The sequence below is a fragment of the Bos mutus genome, chromosome 6 (genome assembly GCF_027580195.1).
Source record: "Bos mutus isolate GX-2022 chromosome 6, NWIPB_WYAK_1.1, whole genome shotgun sequence".
NCBI classification, from domain to species: domain Eukaryota; kingdom Metazoa; phylum Chordata; class Mammalia; order Artiodactyla; family Bovidae; genus Bos; species Bos mutus.
This window is the reverse complement of record NC_091622.1, coordinates 34,718,134-34,746,036: the sequence shown is the minus strand read 5'-3', so window position 1 is coordinate 34,746,036 and position 27,903 is coordinate 34,718,134. Positions and strand designations below refer to the sequence as shown.

At 35.4% G+C, this 27,903-nt stretch overlaps 1 protein-coding gene across 2 annotated transcripts in view; it reads left to right on the top strand.

Annotated features, from left to right (window-relative positions):
- MMRN1 (multimerin 1) overlaps window positions 1–27,903 on the top strand; it is a 74,531-nt gene that overhangs the window by 25,573 nt on the left and 21,055 nt on the right. Inside the window, exons 3-6 of one of the 2 annotated variants that reach the window (XM_070372150.1) lie at window positions 772–878; window positions 14,123–14,224; window positions 15,263–15,433; window positions 25,255–27,240. In XM_070372150.1, coding sequence (XP_070228251.1) covers window positions 772–878; window positions 14,123–14,224; window positions 15,263–15,433; window positions 25,255–27,240 — 2,366 coding nt within the window. Of the gene's footprint in view, window positions 1–771; window positions 879–14,122; window positions 14,225–15,259; window positions 15,434–25,254; window positions 27,241–27,903 lie in introns of both variants that reach the window. The other variant, XM_014481022.2, reaches the window with a different exon arrangement.

The following is a 27,903-nucleotide window of genomic DNA, read 5'->3' as shown; positions in this document are numbered from 1 at the left end:
TGTGACCAAGTTGTATTTATGATTTACACTTACATATTTAAAGCTTGCAATTTAGTACCATTCGCTATTTATTAATATATTGATTATTAACTTGAAATGCTATAGTTTCTTCATTTCCCTTTCATGGTTTCTTCTCAGAAACATTTTCTCATGTTAGATCCTTTTCTCTCTCTCTCTCTCCCCCTCTTCCCCTCCCTCCCTTCTTCCCTCTCTCTCTCCCTCTAAGAGAGATACTACATAAGAGAAATATAGGTAGTATAATTTAAAAACTTGAGAGATAAGAAAGTACAGGTTAAAATCATAGTGGCTATCATATTTTTAATCAGATCACTGATATCTAACTTGTTTCAAGTTGTTTAATATTTATCTGGAGGAAAACAGATTCTTTTAACCCTAATTATATAAGAATAGTAAGAACTAAAACTAATTATTCTCATTAGCTATTTAAACATTAGAATTAAAATAGATTTTAACATTGGTTTAGTGAAAAGCATTATCAAGGGAAAAATTGTAGTATCTTTAGAAAACATAATGATAGGTATAAATTTTAAATAACAAAGAGTATAAACCTTAATTTTTTTATAATGTATTTAAAGAACTCTAAGTTTGACAGTAGTATTGATGATGAACATTATTGTAATAAGAAGAATAACAGATAACACTCAACATAAGCTTATTATATTCCAGGCATCATTTTCCACTTTTATTCCAACTAATAATTTAATGTGAGACAAATAAACTGTTTTCCCCCAATGGGCTCCTCTCCTCTAGATCTCAGAAGATACCAAATTCTGTGTACAGGATGCAACATAAGATTGTTACCTCATTAGAATGGAAGTGCTGTCCTGGATTCAGCGGACCAAAATGCCAGCTAAAAGGTATCCAGGTTCAATGCATGAGACAGGGTGCTCAGGGCTGGTGCACTGGGATGACCCTGAGGGGTGGGATGGGGAAGGAGGTGGGAGGGAGGTTCAGGATGGGGAATACATGTACACCCATGGCTGATTCATGTGAATATATGGCAAAACCACCACAATATTGTAAAGCAATTAGCCTCTAATTAAAATTTTAAAAAGGGTATATTCTAATAGTAATTTCATAATCACAATGAGAAGCATAAAACTACTAAAGAATAAGCAACTGATTCCAAAGGAGTTGTGTTTTCTCTTTTGAACCCAAGCAAATTAACATGAAGTGAAACTACCAAGACTTACTATTTTAGAGCTTCCTAATGTGGGAGCTATTCCAGCACCCTAAAATTTCATAAGCTATCCTTTAAATTCTTTAATATTTGTATTGGTTTCATATGATGAATAATTGGAGATGTCTAAATATTTTAATTTCCCTTAGCTCTGTGGCATCAACAACGCCTTATTAAAATATCAGAAATCCTAACTTTATTTTTTAAGTAAACTGTCTTTAGAAGTGATCCTATGTAAAATTAAAATCACCTTCTAGTTTTGTTCCAGTTCAATCATTTGAAATAATATCATCTATAAGTGAAATTCTGCTTTTTAAAACTGATCCTAATGGAGCCATTTTTAAACAAAGTTTAAGGATTTTCTGGTGGCAAGCCTGATCAAATGCATGGTAACCTGCTATGGTCTAACATCCATGTGACTGTTATTTTGCTTTGGGCTTTAAATAGGTTTCCTTTGAAAAATAAAATACTGCATCAGAATACATATTTTAAATGAATGAATATTACAAGAAAGGCCATTAGCAGTAGCAGGGAATTCAATCAACAGTGTAAGAGACTGTGATTAAAAATTAATATAAGTGTGGAGAAACCATTATGATTCTCATTTAAAAAAAAAAGAAAGTTGTAATATAAAAGCTCTAGGAAACTTGCAGTTTAGTTAAGGATATTATATATGGTTCTTCTAGCCCATTCATTGAGAATCTGTAGGCAAATTTCACTGTACTGCTATTTTATTCTGGATCTGGACTGAATTTCAGAAATGTTATTTAATACATTTTCAGAGTATAGCATCAGGTAAAACAAAGTTTTAAGCAGAATATAATCTATACCAAAAATATTTGCAAACAAGGTAATTTAGCGTGTTCTAAAAAAACTCAAAATATGATCCAGCTTTCAAAGGATTTCTGATTTCCATCAGGTACACAAACATACTCTCTGTGGTAAAACATATTTGATTATAGACTGTGTATGTCAGACGGTTAAGAGTTCTGGAGAATATTTAGTACTCTCTTCTAAAGTCTACAGTTCATTTTTATATTTCTCTTATGAAAAAAGATCCTTAGGATTATTAATTCCATTCAGTTCAGTTCAGTCACTCAGTCGCGTTATCATTTCTTAAATATCCAGCGTTTGTTTAGAAGGGTTCACAATATACCCTTCTGGAAATTTTGAATGTCATTGCACGTCCTATTGTACCTAACGGACTGAATGCAGACATGTAGCAGGAAGAGGAGCCTGTATGTCAAAGAATGTCATGGTCTCCAGTTGATGAGGACTATGTTCCTTCATGCTTCTTCCTTTTATACCTGCTAATGGATTATTAATCACTAAAGGTGGACTGTTTATGCCCAGGAGGAAAAAACACAGAATTTCATCATTATAAATATACACACACAATAAAAAAAAGACTAGTTGACAGTTTTGAATACCTACTATGTAGTGTTTTCCCCTTTTTTCAAAGTATTATATGAAATATTTAAACTGAATCCAAACGGGATTTGCTTTGTTTTTTTAACAACACCCTCTGGTATAATGGAAGCAACCTGTGGATACCTTTAATACTAGATTCTCAAATCGTTATCTTGAATCCCCATTAACAAACACATTCCACAACAGTTCTGACTCTGACTTTCCGTCACAATAGTGTAACTAGAATTATGCAGGTGTCTGCTGGTTAAGCTGCCGTGGCAGGTCTTCTTTCCATTGAAATCTAGAGTAGGAATAATTTTCCGATGGCAGATGTGCCCGTTGTGTCATTTTGCCATACAATCAACCTAATACAAGTGTGATTCCAAGGGAACCTACTGTTGCTCCCTACAGTATCCTGACCATCCCAGTCTTCACTTTTATTGCAGTACATAAAAGCTGTTGAATTTTTCATTAGTGCAGTTGATGCACTGGTAGTATCAAGAAATACTGTGTCCCTTTGTCCCTTGAACCATTCTTCATTATCTCATCTATCCTTGGGGCAGGGGTTGGGGGATGTGGGGGGAGTGCACACATTTTCCTTCTGATTCCTACCCAATTACATAAAGGTACTCCTCCGCTTTTCATCATGCCTTATATATGTGCCAACAGTCTTTTATTTGTATGTGGGAGAGAAAATTGTCAGGTTTCCTTTGACAGCACTCTCCATGCTGTCTCATATGACAAGCAGCTCCAAATATGGCAAGAACAATCAGTGTGGCTGATCCATTCTTTAAATCCCTTCAGAGCCCTCAAGGGTTTGAAAGAACCTGGTTATGTAGCTATAATTACTTCCGTGTCAGTCCTTTACAACAAGAGGGATTTATTTTATTCATAGAAAATTTGTAAAATATTACATGAATTTCATAAATCCTTGTTTCCCCACAACTTTCCTTCCCACAACAAAATTAACTTCATAATAGAAAAAGTAACAATTTTAATTAAAATTGCACTAGGGAGGTCTTTTTAAATATATAATCAATAGATCAGAAAATGGAATTGCTGGCAACTATACTCTCATTTATTTCTCCTGCTTCACTTTCTACCCTTCTCTTTTTCTGTCTCTCTCTCTTTCAATAGACCAATCCCCAACCTGTTAGGAAAGGATGTGTGATCCAAAATCCATGGGGGCAAAAGAATTTGAAAAGGAAAACAGGTACATGTTTATGTATAACTGAATCACTTTACTGTACACTTGAAACCAGCACAACATTGTTAATCACCTATACACCAATATAAAGTAAAGCATTAAAAAAAAAACAAAACCCATGGAGCATTTCTTTCTGTGGTCTTATTCTCTAACATACTATTTATATTATTACTAACTTTCCACACATTCTCTTTTTGCTGCAACTCAGGGAATCAAAATTCTGGTAAGAAGTTCTATTAAAATATTAGTCACACTCCTAAGAAGAAACTAAGTTTTAAAAAGCGTAAGTGAATAGAGTTTTGTTGGGAAGAAAAAGGAGCACCAAGTCCAATATCAAAGTAACATTTGTATATATTTTACATTTGTTACACCTTTCTTGAGGGTCAGCAAGCTTATCTTCACAAAGTGACCTAGATTTGTGATATGGTATCCAAGATATGTTTTGAAATATCAGTAACGACATACTTTCTAAGACAATTTTATAAACTTTGCAATAATGTGCTTTTCCAGTAGATGTCTCTGAAATGTTCTGAAGTAGTTAAAGGAAATTTTGGCTTGCTCTAATAACACAAAGGACAGGAATTTAAGTTCAAATAATGTTAGCGAGGAGGGGAAAAAAACTTCTCTAAAAATCTGTTTTTAAAAAAATCCAGTCAGCTTTAATCAGATCCTCTATCTAGTAAAAAGGTATTTTATAAAACTTTTCTAAAATATATCATAGTTATTATGAATGTTTAAAATGTAATTAGTTGGTTATTAGAATAAACAGGCCCTGCCATATATTATGAATATATAAAAAATATTTCTTTTCATAAGTGTGCACTAACTCAATAAATTATGTAAGAGCTATTGTACTATTTTAAATATGGGGCTTCTCCAGTAAGATTATTTTGAAAATTACTTCAATTAATATACCATAAAAGTTACAATATTTGAAACGAAAAAAACTACATTTCTTATATTTTTGCATATCTAGTTCTTGGTGGTGATTAATGCCTTCCCCTGAAAAAGAACATTACCTCCTCTGCTCAATGATAGTATGATACGTTTAGTCAAAAAACACAATGTACTTTTGTTGCATCAAACTGTATTCTTCTATTTAGCTACTAAATCTCAGTAAATGTTTACATATGTACTCAACATCATCATGCAGTGTTCAGTTAATATCAAAGGATCAGCTGCAAACTGGCCTTGTCAAACCACACAGGCAGGTGTCTGGTTCTAAGGTGGAGACAGCAAGCTTCCTCATTACTGAGACGCCATTAATGACTTCCTCTATATGCCTCAAAAGCCTGGAAGGAAGAAAAACTCAAAAATAACACCTGTCTAATTAAAAGAAAAAAAGGAAAATCACCTAATAAAGGGATGGTTGTTCTTGACACTTGCTGACCTTGCTTCTCTTAAGCCCTGATCCACCAAGATCAGAGATTCTAGTGCAAGGGAAAAAAAGAGTAATTATATTGGGAAAAGAGAAAAAAGAAATCCAATTTTTAAAATACATTGAACTTTTTAAAAATCAGAAGAACATAAAGATCTGGGTAGAATTATTCTAATTATTATTAGAATTAATTATTAAGTATTGATTGAAAAAATGAATTAATTATTCAATTAAATAAATGTCCTTCTGTCTTAGCACCAATCTCTTAGAAAAGATCAAGAAAAAAAGAAATTTGTACCTATGGAATAAAACAAAGGTCTCTGCTTAAGCGCAAGATAAGAAGATTGCCTGGAAAACCTAGAATCGTGGCAGTCCTGTGGTAGAGAATACATAAGGAAGACAGAAAGATTGCTAAATGAAAAAATAAAAGAGCATCGATCAACCAGGAATTTTATCACAGGAGAGTAACTGACTCCACTCTCAGAGATCATATCAGTGCTTCTCTACCATCTAAATCCCAAGAAATAAATTGGAATGAATGCAAGTATTGAACTCCAGTCAACAAACAGAGCTAAGAAAAGATAACAAACTATTGAATTTGTTAAACAGGCATTTCAGGTTTTTAACAGCCTTGGCAGAGACCCCATCCAATGAATTCCACAGAAAAGAGGTTCATACAACAATTGGATCTCAAAGATCTTTTGTGGTGCTTAATGGTTGTTTCTTTTACTTAGGAGTAACATTCTTCATCCATTTCCTCCTAAAACAATTAATTAAAAATAACTATAGCTAAGAGCAAATGCGAAGTTTTATGCACACACACACATGTAATCACATTAGTTTTTGCCATTCAATATTGAAAGGGTTTCTTTCCACTTACATTTTCTTTCAAATCAGTCTTTTTAAAACTTTAAAACATATAGAAAAATATTCCTAGATTTCTTAAGAATCTCCATACCATCTTCCATAGTGGCTGGAAACTCAAACAGGGCTCTGTATCAACCTAGAGGGGTGGGATGGGGAGGGAGATAGGAGGGAATTTCAAAAGGGAGGGGATAATGTTGAGTTTTGACAGAAAACAACAAAATTCTGTAAAGCAATTATCCTTAAATAAAAAGTAAATTAAATATATATATGGAGAAATATTAACTGTTATTTCATAAAAATATTTCTACATGCTGAGGAATGAAGCACCAAAGATGAGTATGCAAGAAAACTAAAGACTTCAGTCAATATTTCTCTGTTAATCTTTATCCTTTTTGGTTTATTTCTCTTTTTCTTCCTGAAGTGTTAGTCACTCAGTCATGTCTGACACCTTGTGAACCCCATGGACTGTAGCCTCTGTACATGGAATTCTCTAGGCAAAGATACCAAAGTGGGTAGCCAGTCCCTGCTCTAGTGGATCTTCCAGACCCAGGGATCAATCCTGGGTCTCCCACATTGCAGGCAGATTCTTTACCACCTGAGACTTTCTGAAAGCTTTATTTAATTCTCTTCTCCCATTTTCTTATTCTAAAATTTTTTCTTATCTTTTTATTTCTAATTTGCTGATTTGCTCTAGTATGTCACTTACTATTCTCTCATTGGCAATGCAGTAGTATTTTTCCAGATTGCATGAATGAAACTTACTTGAAATTCTTTTGACCCTAAGGTGAATAGAAAATTACACTTAAATTCTTTTTGTATACCTCCTTTCTGTTCTTGACCCTTTACCTCTTACCTAGGTTTGTTTTCACTTCTTGCACATTCAGGATCTGGCCTGGAGTGAGTGGCAAAGAGACAACCATAATTGGATGAAGTACTCTGCCTCAAATAGGACCCAACACACATAGAATACCCTTCACTTCCTCTTGTGTGAGTGTGTGTGTGTGTGTGTACGACTCTCTTTTTGCTGGTACTTTCCAAATCAGGAACAGTCAATGAAATAGAATGTTACAATCTCCACATTAAATATGCAAGATTTAATACTTTGTAAAGAGAAGAGACCCAATTTCATTAAAATATAATGCAATATAAAATAATGCCTTATAATTTGTAATGAAAACTTTTAGCATCGTATTTTAAACCCTTGGGAATGTACTGTGTAAAATGCTACTGCAATTTTTATTGGGGTTACTCCACTTTAGTCAGGATCATGATTGCCTCAATCTGCCTCTTGATTATGGTGATGTGGTGGCAAGGGGCAGGGTTTATATTAAAAAAATTGACAACTAATTTGGTATCAATTAATATATAAATCAGTATAAAAATCAAAAATTAAGAATATTACTTTATTTTCTTAAGTTACTCCTGGAGGAGGAAACGGCAACCCACTCCAGTGTATATGTTATTTATATTATAAAACTATATACCAAATAATATAAATCATAACACAAATCGGTCATTGTATCATTCAAATAAATTCTAAGCAATTTATTAATTTCTATAAATTTTGATGTGCTCTTTTTTTTTGGCATGGATGACACCAGCTAAATGATCTCCCCATCAGAGATATGATTTAATATAGGTAACTGCCTCTGTCTGTTTTAAAGACTTCTTCATCAGATCTAGAGCCATGAGTGACATGAAATCTCAGTAAGTTTATAATTTCTTTTAATATCAATGGTATTGCCACGTGACTGAATTATCTACTAGACACCACTGAGTTAACAGTGATTGCATTATGTTTTTTCATTATTTCTGTGTGTATTTTTAAATATTCAATATATTTATTATTAACTAAACCATAAAAATTCTTATAGGAATGTCCTATTTAATCAATTCATAGAGCTCAGCAAACATTTAATCAAACTTAGGGCATCATAAATCAAGGTGCTTAAACATTATACTTTTGAGTTTTGTCATAAAATTTTCATTTTCACATAAGTTATTAGAAAATCTGTATTTTCTCATGTAATTTCTCCTGTATTAATTTTTGTGTTAAGTAGTATCTGTAAACATTTTTCATATCTAAAATATCTTTTATCAGTTTTCATGTTATTTTCAGTTTAAAAGGGAAATAATTTTTTCCTTATAAAGTTAAAAAAAGATTTAGAATATCATTTATGAAAACCAATTCTCCTTTTCCTTTCTGTAAAAAAAAAAACAAACCTTGTTTTCCAAATGTTAAACATAAAACTGATCTGAATTTCATGATGATGTTAAAAGTTCTAATTTTTTCTAAAATTCTTATTTTATTGAATTTTACTAACATATATGATAGTGTTTTTGAAGTTTTTTATTTCAAAGGCTTTACTTTACTTGAAAATTTTTATCATTACAAAAGCTTATTTCAGGAAACTAATTGGTGGGTTCTAGTGGTAAAGAACCCACCTTCCAAGGAGACATAAGACATATGGGTTTGATCCTTGGGTTGGGAAGATCCCATGGAGAAGGAAGTGGCAACCCGCTCCAGTATTCCTGCCTGGAGGATCCATGGACAGAGGAGCCTGGCAGGCTACAGTCCATAGGGTCTGAAAGAGTCAGACACGACTGAAGTGACTTATCACACATGCAATTTCATAAAGTTCTTTAATATTTTTCTCTTGATCACAAATTAATTTTAACAGAAATTAAATGTCATTGAAGACAAAAAAAGTCTAGTAATTTTTAATGATACAAATTTAGATCATTATTTGAAGTCTACATTTATATATTAAGTAAAAACTGATGGACTTCTGTGGTTGTTGAGTGGTAAAGAACACACCTGCCAATGCAGGAAAGGAGGATGTGATCCCAGGGTCAGGAAGATCCCCTGGAGAAGGGAATGGCAACCCACTCCAGTATTCTTGCCTGGAAAATTCCATGGACAAAGGACCCTGATGGGCTACAGTCCATGGAGTCAACAACAGAGTTGGACACAACATAGGGACTAAAAAAAAAAACAGTTCACTAATTTGTATTGAAAATCAAGTGGATTTTATTTCAAAAATACATATTATATTTTAAAATATAATTTATTTTTGATATTGATTTGTTATTTTTGATTTTGATATCTTATATATCAAAAGATGTTCCAGACTGATATTTGCACTGTATCATTAGATAATCCAGGACTTGGCTCATTATTGATAACATTTCTATTTTTTTCTAAGGTTCAAAAAATTCCCACTCATGATATCTAAAATACTTTGAAAATTTAAACCTTTGTCTTTTTTCCAGTGTTTTTAATAATTTATTATAAATTCGTAAATAATATTTAGTAAAATCTATGTACTGTGGAAAACTCTGAAAGAGATGGGAACACCAGACCACCTGACCAGCCTCTTAAGAAACCTATATGCAGGTCAGGAAGCAACAGTTAGAACTGGACATGGAACAACAGACTGATTCCAAATAGGAAAAGGAGTACGTCAAGGCTGTATATTGTCACCCTGTTTATTTAACTTATATGCAGAGTACATCATGAGATACGCTGGGCTGAAAGAAGCACAAGCTGGAATCAAGATTGCCGGGAGAAATATCAATATTTCTCAGATATGAAGATGACACCACCCTTATGGCAGAAAGTGAAGAGGAACTAAAAAGCCTCTTGATTAAAGTGAAAGAGGAGAGTGAAAAAGTTGGCTTAAAGCTCAACATTCAGAAAATGAAGATCATGGCATCTGGTCCCATCACTTCATGGGAAATAGATGGGGAAACAGTGGAAACAGTGTCAGATTTTATTTTGGGGGGCTCCAAAATCACTGCAGATGGTGACTGATGCCATGAAATTAAAAGACACTTACTCCTTGGAAGGAAAGTTATGACCAACCTAGATATCATATTCAAAAGCAGAGACATTACTTTGCCAACAAAGGTCCATCTAGTCAAGGCTATGGTTTTTCCAGTGGTCATGTATGGATGTGAGAATTGGACTGTGAAGAAAGCTGAGCACTGAAGAATTGATGCTTTTGAACTGTGGTGTTGGAGAAGACTCTTGAGAGTCCCTTGGACTACAAGGAGATCCAACTGGTCCATTCTAAAGGAGATCAATCCTGAATGTTCATTGGAAGGACTGATGCTAAAGCTGAAACTCCAATACTTTGGCCACCTCGTGCAAAAGAGTTGACTCATTGGAAAAGACTCTGATGCTGGGAGGGATTGGGGGCAGGAGGAGAAGGGGACGACAGAGGGTGAGATGGCTGGATGGCATCACCGACTCGATGGGCATGAGTTTGAGTGAATTCTAGGAGTTGGTGATGGACAGGGAGACCTGATGTCCTGCGATTCATGGAGTCGCAAAGAGTCAGACACGACTGAGCAACTGAACTGAACTGAGCTGATGTATTGAGAACAATTAGTATGTGCTAGAAAGTAAACTAAAGTAAGCACCAAACAATTTAGAAATTCTAACTACTACATAAATCACACCTAATAAGAAATTGTGTGTGTGAGTGCTCAGTTGTATCCCACTCTTTGCAACCCCATGGACTGTAACCCACCAGGCTCCTCTGTTCATGGGATTTTCCAGGGAAGAAATCTGGAGTGGGTTGCCATTTCCTTCTCCAAAATAAGAAACTGATGTCTGTCAAAAAATCGATATAGTACATCGATTAAGGAATCTCCTTAAACTAATGAATCTGCCTGTAATGCAGAAGGCTTGGGTTTGACCCCTGGGTCAGGAAGATCCTCTGGAGAAGAGAATGGCAGGCTATTCCATTCTTGCCTGGAGAATCCCATGGACAGAGGAGCCTGGCAGGCTACAGTTGGTGGGGTCCCAAAGAGTCAGACACAACTGAGCGACTACCATTACTATTATGTAGTGCATAAAACGGACCCAACAAATTACTAGTTGTGAAAACAGTTCAGACGTTATAAAAGGAATTCCATTGATCATGTATCCTACAAGATATATCTTTTATCACACATACACAATTAACTTGGAGTAATTTAATATTGCAATTTTTTTAAACTAAGTTGATCAGTTATTGTTAAGTTGTATCCAACTCTTTCGCAACCCCATGGATTGTAGTTTACCAGGCTCTCTATCCATGGGATTTCCCAAGCAAGAATACTGGAGTGGGTTGCCATTTCCTTCTCCAGGGGATCTTCCTGACCTAGGGATCAAAACCATGTCTCCTGCATTGGCAGGCAAATTCTTTACCACTGAGGCACTAGAGAAGTGCTTATGAGTTATTACACTTTGTCATAATATATTTTCCAGTATGTATGGCTGTATTTCAATATTTTAATAATTGCTAGGTCACATTGGTGTATACTGACTGAATACAGGTTTGGAGTTAGGGCTTTGTGGGATGTTACCAGATAACAGTGAGGTGCTATAGCCTAGGCTTTGAGTGGAAAGGCCCTTTTATTTCTGAGACATACTGAAATTGTCAGTGGGCTCTAGATTTGATTGCTGGGTAGGTGGCTCAAAGACTTCACATGCACACACTTAGGAACCTCTCTTCGGGGATTGTGTGTCCTAACACTGAGAATAGCATTATCTATAGTAGGGAATGGGAACTGTGAAAACCACCCTCCACATCCACCTCACTTCACTTACTCCTTATAAAGGTCTGCTTGTCTATGGAATGGTAGGAGACTAAAGGTTTTAATTCACTTACTAAATCAAGTCTTTAACATGTACTCTTGTTATCAACAAAGCTAGTGGTTGTTTAAAAATTTCTGAAGATTAATCCAATTGCAATCTGGATTGCAATTTTTAACTTAAAAACATCTGGTGTTTTCTTTAAAAAAAAGAAAAAAGAAAAATCTGGTATTTTCTGCCTTATAACATTGACTTTATTTATTAGAATTAGAAAGTTTTGAAATTTGTTCTAAATTAATGGTTCTTAACCACAGTCATGCTTTTAAATCACCTGCAGAGTTTAAAGAACTATATATACACATTCTCAATTCCCCAGAACAGCGCTACGATTCATAATCTTCAGACGGGGCAAGGGTGATGGACAGAATGTTGACACTTGGTTTCAAAGTTAACAATCACTTCTGATTTCCATCCATAACAAAAAACTACTAGTCTAAAGAAATGTTAGGAAAAAAGAAGAAAAGCAAGAACATAATATGCTTTAAAAGTTAATAATAGAAAAATAAGTTTGAAGAGCAGCTGTGTTTGTATGCCACAAAATATGTGGTCTTTGTTTTCACCGTAATCACACATCGCTTCCCAACAAAATGCTCTACCTACCAGGTTGTGGCGTGCATTCCAATGCACCAGCTCTTTTTGTTCTCCTATGATCTGGCTCAGAAAGGTTAGCAGTAAAAAAATGAAAAGACCATTTGTTCATTTTGCTAAACCCACCTTTCCCTTTTGCTATAAATACAAGGCTATATCCAGAACACTCTTGCACGGCTAAGAGGAACGGGTAAGGTAGTGAGGTGGAAAGTTTGTAAGAATGATTTATCTTGATAGATGGATTTAATTCCAGTGATTCACAAACTTCAGTGTGCACTGGAATCAACTGGAGAGCTTGTTAAAGCACAGATTTTTGCCTCACTCCAGGGTTTCTTAAATTAGCAGGTCTGTAGGGGGTGCCCAGAAGTTGTATTTTTAAAACTCCTAGGTGATGCTGATACTGCTGATTCAGGGACCCTGGTTTGAAAACCAATGCTTTACTCGTTAGTAACACTCTTAAGTAGATAGATTTTAGCTGCCAAGAAAATGCTTTATTACATCTAAGAAGGTATCTTGATTTTTAAAATTATATAATTATTTAACACCTATTTCTATAAATTAATTTGAATTGGGGCTATAATAATTTTACTGCTAGGATCTAGCATAAAGTTAATACTCTTCACCACCTACCATGGCTCCCAAATGCATACACTTTTCCCCAAGCTACATATTGTCTTCTTCCACCAAATAAGTTAAAAATTATGCCAGGCTATTTATTAATCAGTGGAGAGAAGAAAATCAAAACAAAAACTCCGGACATGAATGGAGATTCATTAATTTAGCTCAGTGCCCTAAAGAAAGCAATGCAAAATTTAATCCAACAGTAGAGACTAAGTGAAATTAGCACCAAATATATATACTTTCTATGAAGTAGAGATGATTTAGTATTATTGTCACAGCGACATATCCTTATGGAGAATAATTAACATATGCCAGAAGTGCAATTTCATTGGTACATAATTTCACATGGGAAGAAACACAGTCAGATACCAAATACTTGTTTTCTCGTGTCTGACATTCAGACCTCAATGAATAAATTTGTTCATTAGAAGTCTGAAAATTACAGACATATATTACTTGATGTGTTCAATACTTTTAATAAATCTTCCTCTAAATTGTTTTCCCCAGTGAAAAATTATATTCCCATTTAAAATATTGTTTGATTCGTGGGAAAAAAGAAGCAATGTTTTAAGAGAGTAAATTTATTTTATAAGAATTTCTATTTTTCTGAAATTTCACTGATTTTACTGCTTGGTACCCTTTAGACATGCCCTGTAATGGTTTGCTTTTACTTACAGTGTTTCTGTTTTGAACCTATGTATTTCTTAAAAATCTGGGGAAAATCCATTTAAGTGGCACTATTAAGCAAATATTCTCTTAGTAAAGCACTTGTAGCTCTCCCTTACTTTCAAGTGGCCACCAGTTGGAAATTGCTTTGTTAAGCAGACCATCTTTGAGACAGTCCACTTAAAAAGTTGCTACAGCTTTTAACACAGCTGAGTTTAAGGTCCCCTCAATTATACTAGCAGTATATATCCCCAAGTTTACACAGCTTCCCCAAACTATCATCCATTTTAAGTTACAAGGAAACCTGAATAATTTTACTTTTTTCAAAGAGAACTAGAATCTTGCACTTCCAGTACCAATAATATGGTACCAGTGTGGATGGGGGCAGAGCCGCTCACTCTGCAGTCATATTGGACCATGACCATCATGCTTCAGTACATGTGAAAACGCATGTTAGCCACATTGCTGCTCAGGACTGGAAAAAAATGAGGTAAACCCAGTGCTTAACTCTCTCTCTCTTCTCTTTTTGCTTCTATCTAGCCCAGGAACAAAAGCAGCTGATACACAGCAAACAGGCTGAAAGTCACGCGGCTGTTGGCAGAGGAACATTGGAGCAGCAGCCCCAAGACTGTGGTGACCCAGGTCACAGATTGTAATTACTATTGTCCCTAACCCAATCATTGTCAACTCTATTTATGAAGACTTACAAACAATACATCACTTGCCTGTCAAATGTTTGATGATGACACATTAACGTACCTCTTGACCCTTTTCTACTGCTGCTGTGTATTAGGTGAAACTGAATGAATTGCTGGTTCCCAGCATGAAAGGAACATGTGTAATTATTGGAGCTCTCTGTACAGACACAGAAGGGAATAGAAATGCTGTCACACTAGGTTGTAAGGAATTCACAGGTTTTCAAATTTAAATCACATTATTGTCCTCCAAAGAGTACAATTATGGAAGAACTTTGGCATGGATGGAAGGACTTGATCATTTTAAAGCAGCTGAGAAGCCTTTCTTCCCTTGTTTGATAAGACATTGCCAAGGTGTATTGATCACAGACTAGGGCAAAGAACTGTGGCTCAGAATCAACAAGAATATCATGTTGATCTAAAGTTGGCATGTCACATACTTTCTCATATTTCTAATAAATATTTCACCATTCCTTTTAGGCTTCATCTCTTAGAAACATAAAGTTGGTTACTGCTAAAAACATCTATGTTTGGCATATATCTAGTCATACAAAACAAGGCACTCAAATTGAGGAATCTGATTTAAGGGAATCTCTTTAAGAATTCAGGTGAATATAGCTTATAAACTGTACTCAATTTTTGTTAAGGGGTCAAACTTCAGTATTTTCACAAAATACAATGAAACCCTCCTTGAATTATTGAAATCACATGTAAAGTTATGGAAAGTATCATTGTTTGATAAAGTGATTCTAACCAAATTCTGAATCTCTTTCTCTCTCATGATTTGAGTGGCTTTTTACAAATTTGTTCCCCTAAATAGCGTAAAATTTAGGATGCCATTTGCCAAGTGTATATAATCTATATTTTCAAATATGAAGCACAAACATGGTTTATCTGAATTACCACACAATCTATCTTGAGATTTGAGTGGTTTTAAACATGAATTTTTAAATGTTTCCTATTTTCTCATCTTATATATCAGCAGTGACACAAAAAATGACTGACCAGATGAACTACCAGGCAATGAAACTAGCCCTTCTGCAGAAGAAGATTGACAATATTTCTTTGGCCGTGAGTGATGTAAGGAGCACATATTCCTCACTAGAAGAGAAAATCAATGAAGACAAAGCCGGGGAATTTAAATCTTTTCTAAAAGGTAAAAGTAAATTATTCATTTAGTTGAGACAGAAGGCAAAAGACTCATTTATCTTTTCCCACATCATTTTAAGATCTTTTCTTTAGATTGGGAGGTAGAGAATTCTAAAACAGATTTTTTGGGGGAATAAGATACTTTAAAATCCCTTAATTTCTGAAATAATGTGAACCATCTAAATATATTTTTACTAATACAGACAAATCTTTGACTATTTCATCTGACCTACTGACATTGTGTACCTAGTTATAGCCCTATCTGTATTCCTTTATAGTTAAAATGAGCTATACTTAATCTGCTTCCATTGTGGTTTCCAGTTCAAGATAAAGATGCAGTTCAAGATAAAGATGCAGTCGAGGGAAGCTTATCAAAGCACATAGATCCATGAATGTCTTACTTTGATAAAGATATTGAGAATAAATCTAAAATATATTATTACCCCAGAAACTAGCTCATGGAATATAATCAATAAAATATATTCTAAATTCCATCAGGTCATTATTCATAGAAATCTGAGTCAGTTTTGCCTGAATTTTGTGCTCTTGAATTAGCAGTCTCTGTTTCTTTCTGGAGGATCTGCAGGATAATCCATTTCCTGTTCATTTGAGTTGTTAGAATTCATTTTCTTGCAATTGTAGGATTGAGGGTCCATTTTATTGATGACTAAATTTGTTCTCAGCTTCTAGAGGCTACTGCATTTCTTGGCTCATGGTCTTCTTCCTCCATTTGCAAAAGCCAACTCAACAGCTGTTGAGTCCTCATGGCAGCTCTCAGACCCGCTCTTCTGCCTTCTTCCTCATTAAGGACACATATGATTACACTGGACCCATCTGGATAATCCAGGATAATCTCCTCATTTCAAAGTTCTTAACCTTAATCATATCTGTCAAGATGCTATGGAAGGTAACATATTCACAGGTTTAGGCGATTAGGGACTGAACATCTTAGGGGCAGCATTATTCTGCCTACCAGAGAGTTTTATGCATAGTGAGTAATTGGTACGGTAGCAATACAATAGGACCCCTTGATAATTTCAATAAATCCAATCTAAGGGGATCAGGGAAGGCATCTACAAAGAAAAACCAAGTCAACTGATAAGTAATGGATCAGGAGGACTTAATTTGGCAAAGAGATTTCAGGTAGACCATGGATATTCTAGACATGTGTTTTGGTTACTAGGAGCATCTCAATTCACTGGGTTTATTGTATGTTTCCAAGTTTCAGGATTACTTGTCCTTTCACTTTATTTTGTACATAAAAAATATGCACTGTGCATCCCATTTCTACCACTCATGTTATTTTTTTTTTCTATTTTATGTGGTTCACAAATAAAAGAAATAAAAAGGTGAAGATTTCCATATCATTTACTAGTACAGAGCCATCATTATTTTTTCAGTCATGTAAATTATTAGTGCTATTAACCAACTGAAAGAAAGACTCTGTCTTACATTTCTGGTATGTCCCCTATGGCTAAAACTCATAGCAAGCATAAGAAAGGAATATATTTTCCCTGAAGTGATAGCATGAGAAAGAAGTTAAATAGAAACAGTACACAATCAACTATAACCATCATAATAAAATTTGTTTAACAAAATTTAGTTATCATAACCTGAGAGAATTAGGCCTGTCAACAGCCTTTTGTGAACCTACTAACAAAAAAACTGGCCCTGACACAGGAAAAATATGCATTCATAGTAACAACAACAGTCCCTCTTCAATAGGAGGCATTAATTGTGAGCTGAGCCCAATCAATTAAAAGAACCAGAGGGCTTGCAGTCAATGAATGTTCATACAGGGAACAAGAGCTAAATTCACCCCCAAGGTACAGCACTTTCCCAGCAAAACCATGACCCTTCTCTCACTTACACTACATCAGACCGAGAGGCACTGCTTTATCTGCTAGGAGCTGGAGAAACTGTTTAAAATCAAATGCCCCAACACTTTTAGAGTTATCTAAATGTTATGAATAGACCATGTGTTCACAGCCACAGGAGGGACATGCCAAGATATCTGATTTCAGATATATCTCTTAAGTTACCATATACAATATCGAATTGTTAGGAAGTAGTAGCACATTGAGTCACATGAAACAGAATCAAACTACACTGAAAATGATGTGCTCCCTCAAATATTGACATAAGGCATTTTGACATATTTTTGCAAAAGTTAGATTCTTGCACAGATGTTTCTATAGTAACAAATTATATGAATATTATCTGAAAAGCTTGTTTTCCTGAAACAAGTTTTTAAAGCTAATAATCTGTTTGATTCCTTTTCAGACACTAGCTATAATTTTTACCCTTTACCCAATGTAGTTTTCCATTAAAATTTTAAAGCATGAATTGTTACTTTTATTGTTTATTTTTTTCATAATTACTTTGTTCAGGATTCTGTACTGAATTTTATACCTATTTACAGTGTTTTCACCTATTTTCATTCTTTTCCTGATTTTCAGATCATGCTGCTTTCCCTGTTTAAAATCTGTTGTTACTGTTGCTATTATTCACAATTAATAAATTCAGTTACACTTAAGTTTTATTTTACCTTGTCAATATTTTTTTTCTTTTTAAATTAATTAATTTATTTTACTTTACAATATTCTATTGGTTTTGCCATACATTGACTTGAATCCACCATGAGTGTACATGTGTTCCCCATCCTGAACCCCCTCCCACCTCCCTCCCCGTACCATCCCTCTGGGTCATCCCAGTGCACCAGCCCAGAGCATCCTGTATCATGCATCAAACCTGGACTGGCAATTCGTTTCACATATGATATTTTACATGTTTCTGTGCCATTCTCCCATATCATCCTGCCCTTGCTCTCTCCCACAGAATCCAAAAGACTTTTCAATACGTCTGTGTCTCTTGTGCTGTCTCACATACAGGGTTATTGTTACCTTCTTTCTAAATTCCATATATATGTGTTAGTATACCATATTGATGTTTTTCTTTCTGGCTCACTTCATTCTGTATAATAGGCTCCAGTTTCATCCATCTCATTAGAACTGATTCAAATATATTCTTTTTAATGGCTGAGTAATATTCCATTGTGTATATGTACCACAGCTTTCTTATCCATTCATCTGCTGATGGACATCTAGGTTGGTTCCATGTCCTGGCTATTATAAACAGTGCTGCGATGAACATTGGGGTACACATGTCTCTTTCGATTCTGGTTTCCTTGGTGTGTACGCCCAGTAGTGGGATTGCTGGGTCATATGGCAGTTCTATTTCCAGTTTTTTAAGGAATCTCCACACTGTTCTCCATAGTGGCTGTACTAGTTTGCATTCCCACCAACAGTGTAAGGGGGTTCCCTTTTCTCCACAGCGTCTCCAGCATTTATTGCTTGTAGACTTTTGGATAACAGACATTCTGACTGGCCTGAAATGGTACCTCATTGTGGTTTTGATTTGCATTTCTCTGATAATGAGTGATGTTGAGCATCTTTTCATGTGTTTGTTAGCCATCTGTATCTCTTCTTTGGAGAAATGTCTGTTTAGTTCTTTGGCCCAGTTTTTGATTGGGTCTTTTATTTTTCTGGAATTGAGCTACCAGAGTTGCTTGTATATTTTTGAGATTAATTATTTGTCCATTGCTTCATTTGCTATTGTTTTCTCCCATTCTGAAGGCTGTCTTTTCACCTTGCTTATAGTTTCCTTTGTTGTGCAGAAGCTTTTAAGTTTAATTATGTTCCATTTGTTTATTTTTGCTTTTATTTCCAATATTCTGGGAGGTGGGTCATAGAGGGTCCTGCTGTGGTTTATGTCAGAGAGTGTTTTGCCTATGTTTTCCTCTAGGAGTTTAATATTTTCTGGTCTTACATTTAGATCTTTAATCCATTTTGAGTTTATTTTTGTGTATGGTGTTAGAAAGTGTTCTAGTTTCATTCTTTTACAAGTGGTTGACCAGTTTTCCCAGCACCACTTGTTAAAGAGATTGTCTTTTCTCCATTGTATATTCTTGCCGCCTTTGTCAAAGATAAGGTGTCCATAGATGTGTGGATTTATCTCTGGGCTTTCTATTTTGTTCCATTGATCAATATTTCTGTCTTTGTGCCAGTACCATACTGTCTTGATGACTGGGGCTTTGTAATAGAGACTGAAGTAAGGCAGGTTGATTCTTCCAGTTCCATTCTTCTTTCTCAAGATTGCTTTGGCTATTTGAGGTTTTTTTGTATTTCCATACAAATCGTGAAATTATTTGTTCTAGTTCTCTGAAAAATACCATTGGTAGCTTGATAAGGATTGCGTTGAATCTATAGATTGCTTTGGGTAGTATACTCATTTTCACTATATTGATTCTTCCAATCCATGAACACTGTGTATTTCTCCATCTATTAGTGTCCTCTTTGATTTCTTTCACCAGTGTTTTATAGTTTTCTATGTATAGGTCTTTTGTTTCTTTAGGTAGATATATTCCTAAGTATTTTATTCTTTTCATTGCAATGGTGAATGGAATTGTTTCCTTAATTTCTCTGTTTCTCATTGTTAGTGTATAGGAATGCAAGGGATTTCTCTGTGTTGATTTTATATCCTGAAACTTTACTATATTCATTGACTAGCTCTAGTAATTTTCTGGTGGAGTCTTTAGGGTTTTCTATGTAGAGCATCATGTCATTTGCAAACAGTGAGAGCTTTACTTCTTTTCCAGTCTGGATTCCTTTTATTTCTTTTTCTGTTCTGATTGCTGTGGCCAAAACTTCCAAAACTATGTTGAATAGTAGTGGTGAGAGTTGGCACCCTTGTCTTGTTCCTGACTTTAGGGGAAATGCTTTCAATTTTTCACTATTGAGGATAATGTTTGCTGTGGGTTTATCATATATAGTTTTTATTATGTTCGGTATGTTCCTCCTATGCCTGCTTTCTGGAGGGTTTATATCATAAATGGATGTTGAATTTTGTCAAAGGCTTTCTCTGCATCTATTGAGAAAGTAATATGGTTTTTATCTTTCCATTTGTTAATGTGGTGTATCACGTTGATTGATTTGTGAATATTGAAGAATCCTTGCATCCCTGGGATAAAGCCCACCTGGTCATGATGTATGATCTTTTTAATATGTTGTTGGATTCTGTTTGCTAGACTTTTGTTAAGGAGTTTTGCATCTATGTTCATCAGTGATATTGGCCTATAGTTTTCTTTTTTTGTGTGGCAGCTTTGTCAGGTTTTGGTATTAGGGTGATGGTGGCCTCATAGAATGAGTTTGGAAGTTTACCTTCCTCTGCAATTTTCTGGAAGAGTTTGAGTAGAATAGATGTTAGCTCTTCTCTAAATTTTTGGTAGAACTCAGCTGTGAAGCCGCCTGGACCTGGGCTTCTGTTTGCTGGAAGATTTCTGATTACAGTTTCAATTTCTGTGCTTGTAATGGGTCTGTTAAGATTTTCTATTTATTCCTAGTTCAATTTTGGAAAGTTGTACTTTTCTAAGAATTTGTCCATTTCTTCCAAGTTGTCCATTTTATTTGCATATAGTTGCGAATAATAGTCGCTTATGTTCCTTCGTATTTCTGTGTTGTCTGTTGTGATCTCTCTATTTTCATTTCTAATTTTGTTGATTTGATTTTTCTCCCTTTGTTTCTTGATGAATCTGGCTAATGGTTTGTCAGTTTTATTTATCCTCTCAAAGAACCAGCTTTTGGTTTTGAAGTTTGCTTTAAAAATAGGGTCTGTCTTTCTTTCTTTTTTTTTTTTTTGCAAGGTAATAGTAGGTTATAAAAATGAAAATTAAAGGAGTAATGGGGACTTAAAAATAACAAAAAAATAAAATAAAATATATTTTTTTAATTTAAAAAATGATAATATAAGACTTTCTCTGGAGCTGTTGTGGACAGTGTGGGGTCAGTTCATTTTCAGATAGTTCCTTGGTCTGGCTTGTACTTCTCATGGTTTATAGGCCCTACCTATGTAGTCGGTGCTAACTATGGGGTTTTAATCCATTGCACCTGTCACTTCCAAAGCGGTTCCCTCTGTTTATTTTAGCTTCTTCTGTTTGCTAGTCTCTTCAGTGTCTAATTTCCACCCTGACACAAGGGGCGTGGTGATGGTCACTTTTTTTTAGGCTCGCTTGTTCAGTCGTGCTTTGGGGAGGGAGGAACACTGCAAACAAATATCACTGGCATGTGTTCACAGTGATTCAGCCACACTGGGTTTGCCCCCGCTCATGGCGTGTGTGCTTTCCCAGTCTACACTGCTTAGGCTCTAGGTTGCTCTGCTGGGAACTATCTGATGTGGGCCCTGGTTTGCATGCACTTCCCAGGTCTAAGCCGCTCAGGTTCAGGTTCTCGGGTACTCCACAAAGACACAGACTTGGTTGGGCCTGCATTTTGCGCCCATCCCAGGTCTGAGCAGCTCAGGTGACCAGGTTCTTGGGGTGCGTAGTCGCCCCCAGTTGAAGGCTGTGACTTATCCCCTCCCCCATCCTAGCCACTCAGTTTTCTGGGTGTACAACGGGCGCGCCTTCTCAGGTGTGCCATGTATCTCTTCTGGGAAGCTGATCTCTGGCTGTGACGCTCCCGGCGGATGTTGACCGTCCAGAATCCCAAGAAGTCTTGGTTAGCAACGAAGTTTGTTTGCAGTTTGGTATAGGATGCCTCTCTGGGGCCGCGATTGCCCCCTTCAGGTTCTGGCTGCGCTCGCCTGCCTGTCCCAGGCGGGGGATGGGCCGGTCCCAGCCTGCTAGCTCTGCTCAGTCCTTTGTTCTGCAAACGTGCCTGGCGGTGGTTAGGGCTTTTTGCTGGATCACGGGATAGCTATCCCACAGTCTGGGTTGCTATCTCAAGCTAGTTCCCTCAGATTGCCCTCAGGGCATTCAGGACCAGTCCTTATCCTAAGCAATGCCGCCCACTCCTCCCTGTTCCTCCCCAGCTTGCTAGTGGGGGATGCAAGCATATGGGCTGTTGCACCGGTGGGAGTTGCTGTTAGGCACATAATCTGTGGGTTTTAATTAAGTATTTATTTTTCCTTCCGGTTATTTTGCCCTCTGAGATTCCAAGGCTCGCCACAGACCCCCCCAGAGAGATTGTTTTCTGGCGTTTGGAAACTTCTCTCTTTTTAAAGCCTCCCTTCCTGGGACGGATCTCCATCCCTACCTCTTTTGGCTTTCTTTTTATCTTTTATATTTTGTCCTACCTCCTTTCGAAGACAATGGGCTGCTTTTCTGGGTGCCTGATGTCCCCTGCCAGCATTCAGAAGTTGTTCTGTGGAATTTGTTCAGCGCTCAAATGTTCTTTCAATGAATTTGTGGGGGAGAAAGTGGTCTCCCCGTCCTATTCCTCCACCATCTTAGGACCACTGCCCCTACCTTGTCAATCTTGAAAAACATTTTAAAGCCAAAATTGTTAGATTATAAATTTCAGAGAAGTCTGATTCCTAACCTTAATTATTTTATTGTGTTTCATCTAGTTGTTGCCATGAAAATTAAAGATGATTTTAACTAACAGGAAATGACTAAATGATTCTATATAAAGTGCCATAAAAATATCATTTCTATTAAGTGGTGCCTTACACTCAGCGAAGCTACCGTATTCTGTTTTAAATGTCATAAATCTCATTGGCCAAATTTCATTTTCTATGTAGCATCTAGAATATACTCAATGAAGATTTGTTGTATAAATGAGTGGTGTGTCAAATGCTAAGTAAAATTTAAAAAATAAAAATACTTAAAAATCTTTCTTGGTATAATTGTTCATTTTAGTAAATGCAAAAGCTAGACTGTGTCAGTATAATTTATCTTAACTGCAGCTATTTAATCTTTTCTAATAAACTTAGCTTTTCTTTAGTATTTTGGTGCTGTGTGTCACTGATTACTATTTCATACTTCACATGCTTTTTTTTTTCTATTACATACAAGTTGATTTTCACTTACTTACAGTTTTTAGACTATGTTTATTTCAGTGTCCAATGGGTTTAGAAGTGTAAATTTTGTGCTCTAGAAATCCTAAAGCCTAAAAGATCTATTAACAACATTCATCTTTAGTGTTTAGGATTTCTAAGGAAATATTTATCCATTCACAGCTTTGTCTTTGTACCACATTAATTACCAAGTATCAAGATGCTCAAGCAATACATCATTCCATTTGATATAATTGTTCTTTCACAATATGTTTTATGTAAGCCTCTCAAGCAACTTACTTTTTTAAACTTGCTTACAAAATAGAGACATGTAAAGACTATATGTTTTTATTTGCTAATTATTTTTCTTGAATAGTCCTCATAGTAGCCATAACTTTTTTCACAATACTCCATAGTTCAGACCTTCAATTTAAAATACTTTGTAATATGTTGCCTGTATTTTGCATTATAAATGTTGGCTACTTGTTGGATTTGAATGGACATATCTTCCATTTATATCTGTTTCATTGCCACATACTATAAATATGCCTCAAATATGTTTTAGTTTTCCCACTTTCTGTTTTTGTATGTAACTGGTTTGTCTGTTTTTACATTTTAAAAATATTTATTTCCTGTTTTAAATGATTCTGAATAGTTCAAGAGTTTTTTCCTCTTTTCCCTTTTTTTTAATGCTGCTTTTTGAATGTCCATAATTCTGGCTTGTGATCAATCTGTTCTTTCTAAAAGGGAAGTATTAATATGTACTTTATTAATGGCAAGTTAATAAACTCTCCCCTTTTTGTTAAGCATTAATGTAATGATATTGTAAATTAACTATACTTCAATAAAAAATTAAGTACAGAATTATCAAACTAAAATTAAATAAATAAAATCACCTAAAAAAGAATTAACATCATGTTATGATAGGTCATGTATATCTTAAATTTCTGTCTTTATTTGACTTAGTTTTGTGGTTCCCCAAACATCTCATTATTTTTATTTCATTGTTATTATGAACTATTGTTGAATTTTGTGATTATTACTTCTTACTACTCCTCATTTGGGAACCTCATGAAATTTCTTTCTGCAGTCAACATATTAAGTTTTAGAAGCACAAAATACAAGCTCTGAAACCTAATTACAGTTGACCCTTTATCAACATAGGTTTGAATCTCCTGGGCCCACTTACATAAACATAAGCAAACTTTTTTCAGTAGTACATACTACAATGCCTCACAATCCACAGTCAGTTGGTTGAATCTAAGGATGTGGAACTGTGGATTCGGAGATTTGTTGTTTAGTTGCTCAGTCATGTCCAACTCCTTTATGACCCCATGGACTGTAGCACACCAGGATTTCCCAGCTAAGAATACTGGAGTGAATTGCCATTCCCTTTTCCAGGGGGTCTTCCTGACCTAGGGATCAAACCATGTTTCCTGCTTTGGCAGGCAGGTCCTTTACCACTGAGCCACCATGGATTCAGAAGAACCTTGGATATAATGGAGGGCCACTACAGATAATATGTGGAGTTTTGGCTGTGCAGAGGGCTGGTGCCCCAATCCCTGCTTTGTCCAAGGGTCAACTGTACTAGAAAGCTAATAAACAGTCACGAGCTAACACCAGGTACTAAGGCAGAAAGCCCCAAACCATTTATTTTCATATAAAACTAAGGCTAGAATCATTGCATACAAGGGTCTGTTCACTGAAGTCCATCGTATTTCCTTCATGTCTTTTTGTCCAAAGAAACTTAATTCTACAGTTCTAGTGTGTACTACCTGCAACTGATTTTTTCCCCCTCAGACTTACCAATTAAGAAGTGATCATCTTGTAGGAATGCCAGTAATTTTTTAAAATTTCATAAGCAAATGTAGTCAAGAAATATTTTTATTTCATGTCATTAATGTTTAGTCACAAACTTTTATCTTTTTAGAGATATAAAAGTTTACACAGTTAAAATCTATGTCATTTACTGTTGTTTCTTATTTCTTTCTCCAGGCCTAAAGTCCAAAAGCATTAATGATCTGGTAAAAGAAATAGTAAGAGAACAATTTAAGATTTTTCAAAATGACATAGAAGAGACCGTAGCGCAGCTCTTCAAGACTGTATCAACTGTCTCCAAGGAACTTGAAAATGTCAGACAAATAATTCAACAAGTTAATGAATCTGTAATTTCAGTAGCAGTCCAGCAAAAGTCTGTTTTAATGCAAGAAAATAGGCCTACTTCAATTGATATACTGGACCTGAAAGATCACATTGTAAATATAAGACAAGAAATGACCCTTATGTGTGAGAAGCCTGTTAAAGAACTAGAAGCAAAGCAGACTCGTTTAGAAGATGCTCTAGAACAGGAGCGCTCCAGTAGAATTCTGAATTATGAATCCCTCAACAAGACCCTTTCTAAAATGAAGGAAGTGCAAGAGCATCTTTTATCAACTGAACAAGTATCAAATCAGAAGACTGTTCCAATTCCTGTATCAGTTAGCAATAACTTCACTGAATACTTATCTACTCTACATCAGAATATAAAGAAACAAGGTTTGATGTTGTTGCAGATATCTGATGATTTGCATGCCCAAGACAGCAAGATAAACAATCTCACCCTTGCTTTGGAGATGGAGAAAGAATCTGTCAGGGAGGAATGTGAAGACATGTTATCCAAGTACAGAGATGGTTTTAAAGTTCAAATTAAGGACACAGAAGAGAATTTACAAGTTTTAAACCAAACATTGATTGAGTTTCTCTTTCCAATGGACAATAAAATGGACAAAATGAATGAGCAACTAAATGATTTGACTTATGATATGGAGATTCTTCAACCCTTGCTTGAGCAGGGAGCATCCTTGAGAGAGACAATGACTTACGAACAACCAAAGGAAGTAGTAGCTACAAAGAAAAAAGTGGAAAGTCTGACTAGTGCTGTTAACAGTCTTAACGTACTTACCAAAGAACTTACAAGAAGATACAACTTACTTAGAAATGAAGTACAGAGTCGTGGGGATGCCTTAGAGAGACGTATTGATGAACATGCCTTAGAAATGGAAGATGGTCTAAATAAGACAATAACTATTGTAAATGATGCCATTGATTTCATTCAAGACAACTATGTATTAAAAGAAACTTTAAATATAATAAAGTATAATCCTGAGATCCATCATAAATGTATCCAAAATATGGACACTATATTGACATTTATTTCTCAATTCCAACATTTGAATGACTCTATTCAGATTTTGGTCAATGACAGTCAGAGATATAACTTTGTTCTGCAAGTTGCCAAGGCCCTTGCATATATTCCTAAAGATGAAAAACTAAGGCCATCCAACTTTCAAAAGATTTCCAAAATGTTCAATGAAACCAGTTCCCAAGTGATAAAATTCCAGCAAAATATAAGTCATCTGGAGGAAAAAATACTCTCAGCCACAAAAATTTCCAAAAATTTTGAAACTCAGTTGCAAGGCATTGAGTCTAAAGTGACCAAGATGCTCACACCTTACTATGTTTCACTAAAAAAAGACAGTGCAGCTACAAATGAGAGCAACCAGGCTCTACAACTGCAGGTATTAAATTCCAGATTTAAAGCACTGGAAGCAAAATCCATCCATCTTTCTATTAATTTATCTTTAATTAACAAGACTCTCTATGAAGTAGTAACAACATGTCATGATGCTTCTAGAAGTATATCAGAACTGAATGCTACCATACCCAAGAGGATAAAAGATTCCCTACCAAATATACAACTTCTTCAGACAAGTCTGACAGAATATGTGGAATCAGTAATTGAAATAAAAACTCAAATTGCCCTATCTAACTTAACTTGGTATATAAATCAATCATTGTCCAGTAGTCTTGCAAATATTGTCAAGTCACAGAAGCAGATAAAAGCATCACTGAAGAAACCAAATACTCTTAAAACAACAGTGAACCTGACAACTGTCCAGATAGGTCGGGCCCAAAGAAACACAGACAACATTCTACTTCCTGGTAAGCTATTATCAAAAAAATAACTTTTAATCATTTTCCTATTTAAGTTTATTTAGTAGATATGCATGGTTTAGCAAGATCATAATCTTTGGCACTTAACTGAGCTTGGATAAATAGTTAAGTAATTCAAAGATCTCTGATACATTATTTGAATCTTATTTCATCCTGTGTAAAGCAGTTATCAATACAAAACAAATGCTTATAGTGTAAATACTTGTTCTATATGTCTTAACTTTTTTTCTGACAGGCCCCCAATAAAAAGATCAAGCTTGCCCTTGTAGAACATTTTCTTGCATAGGTAATTAAAGGAATTTATTAGACAATGAGCTCCTTGATGAATAAGACTAGATTGTGTTCTGTTCATTTTGGTGTTATGTGGCAAAATGTTTGGTGTGTCATACGAACTCAGTGTATATCTGTTGAATGACTGGCCCAGTGAATGTACAGTGAGCAGGGATTCAGTTTGGGCTGATGATAGAAGGCCTTGAATGACAAGCTAAGTATCTTAGTCCCTTTGGGCTGCTTTAACAAAATTCCACAGACTGGGTAAATTATAAACAACAGAAATTTACTTCTCAACATTGTAGAGGCTGGGGAAACTAAAATTAAAGTGCCAGCATAGTAACAGTCTGGTGAGGGCCCTTTTCCTTGTTCACTTGGTTC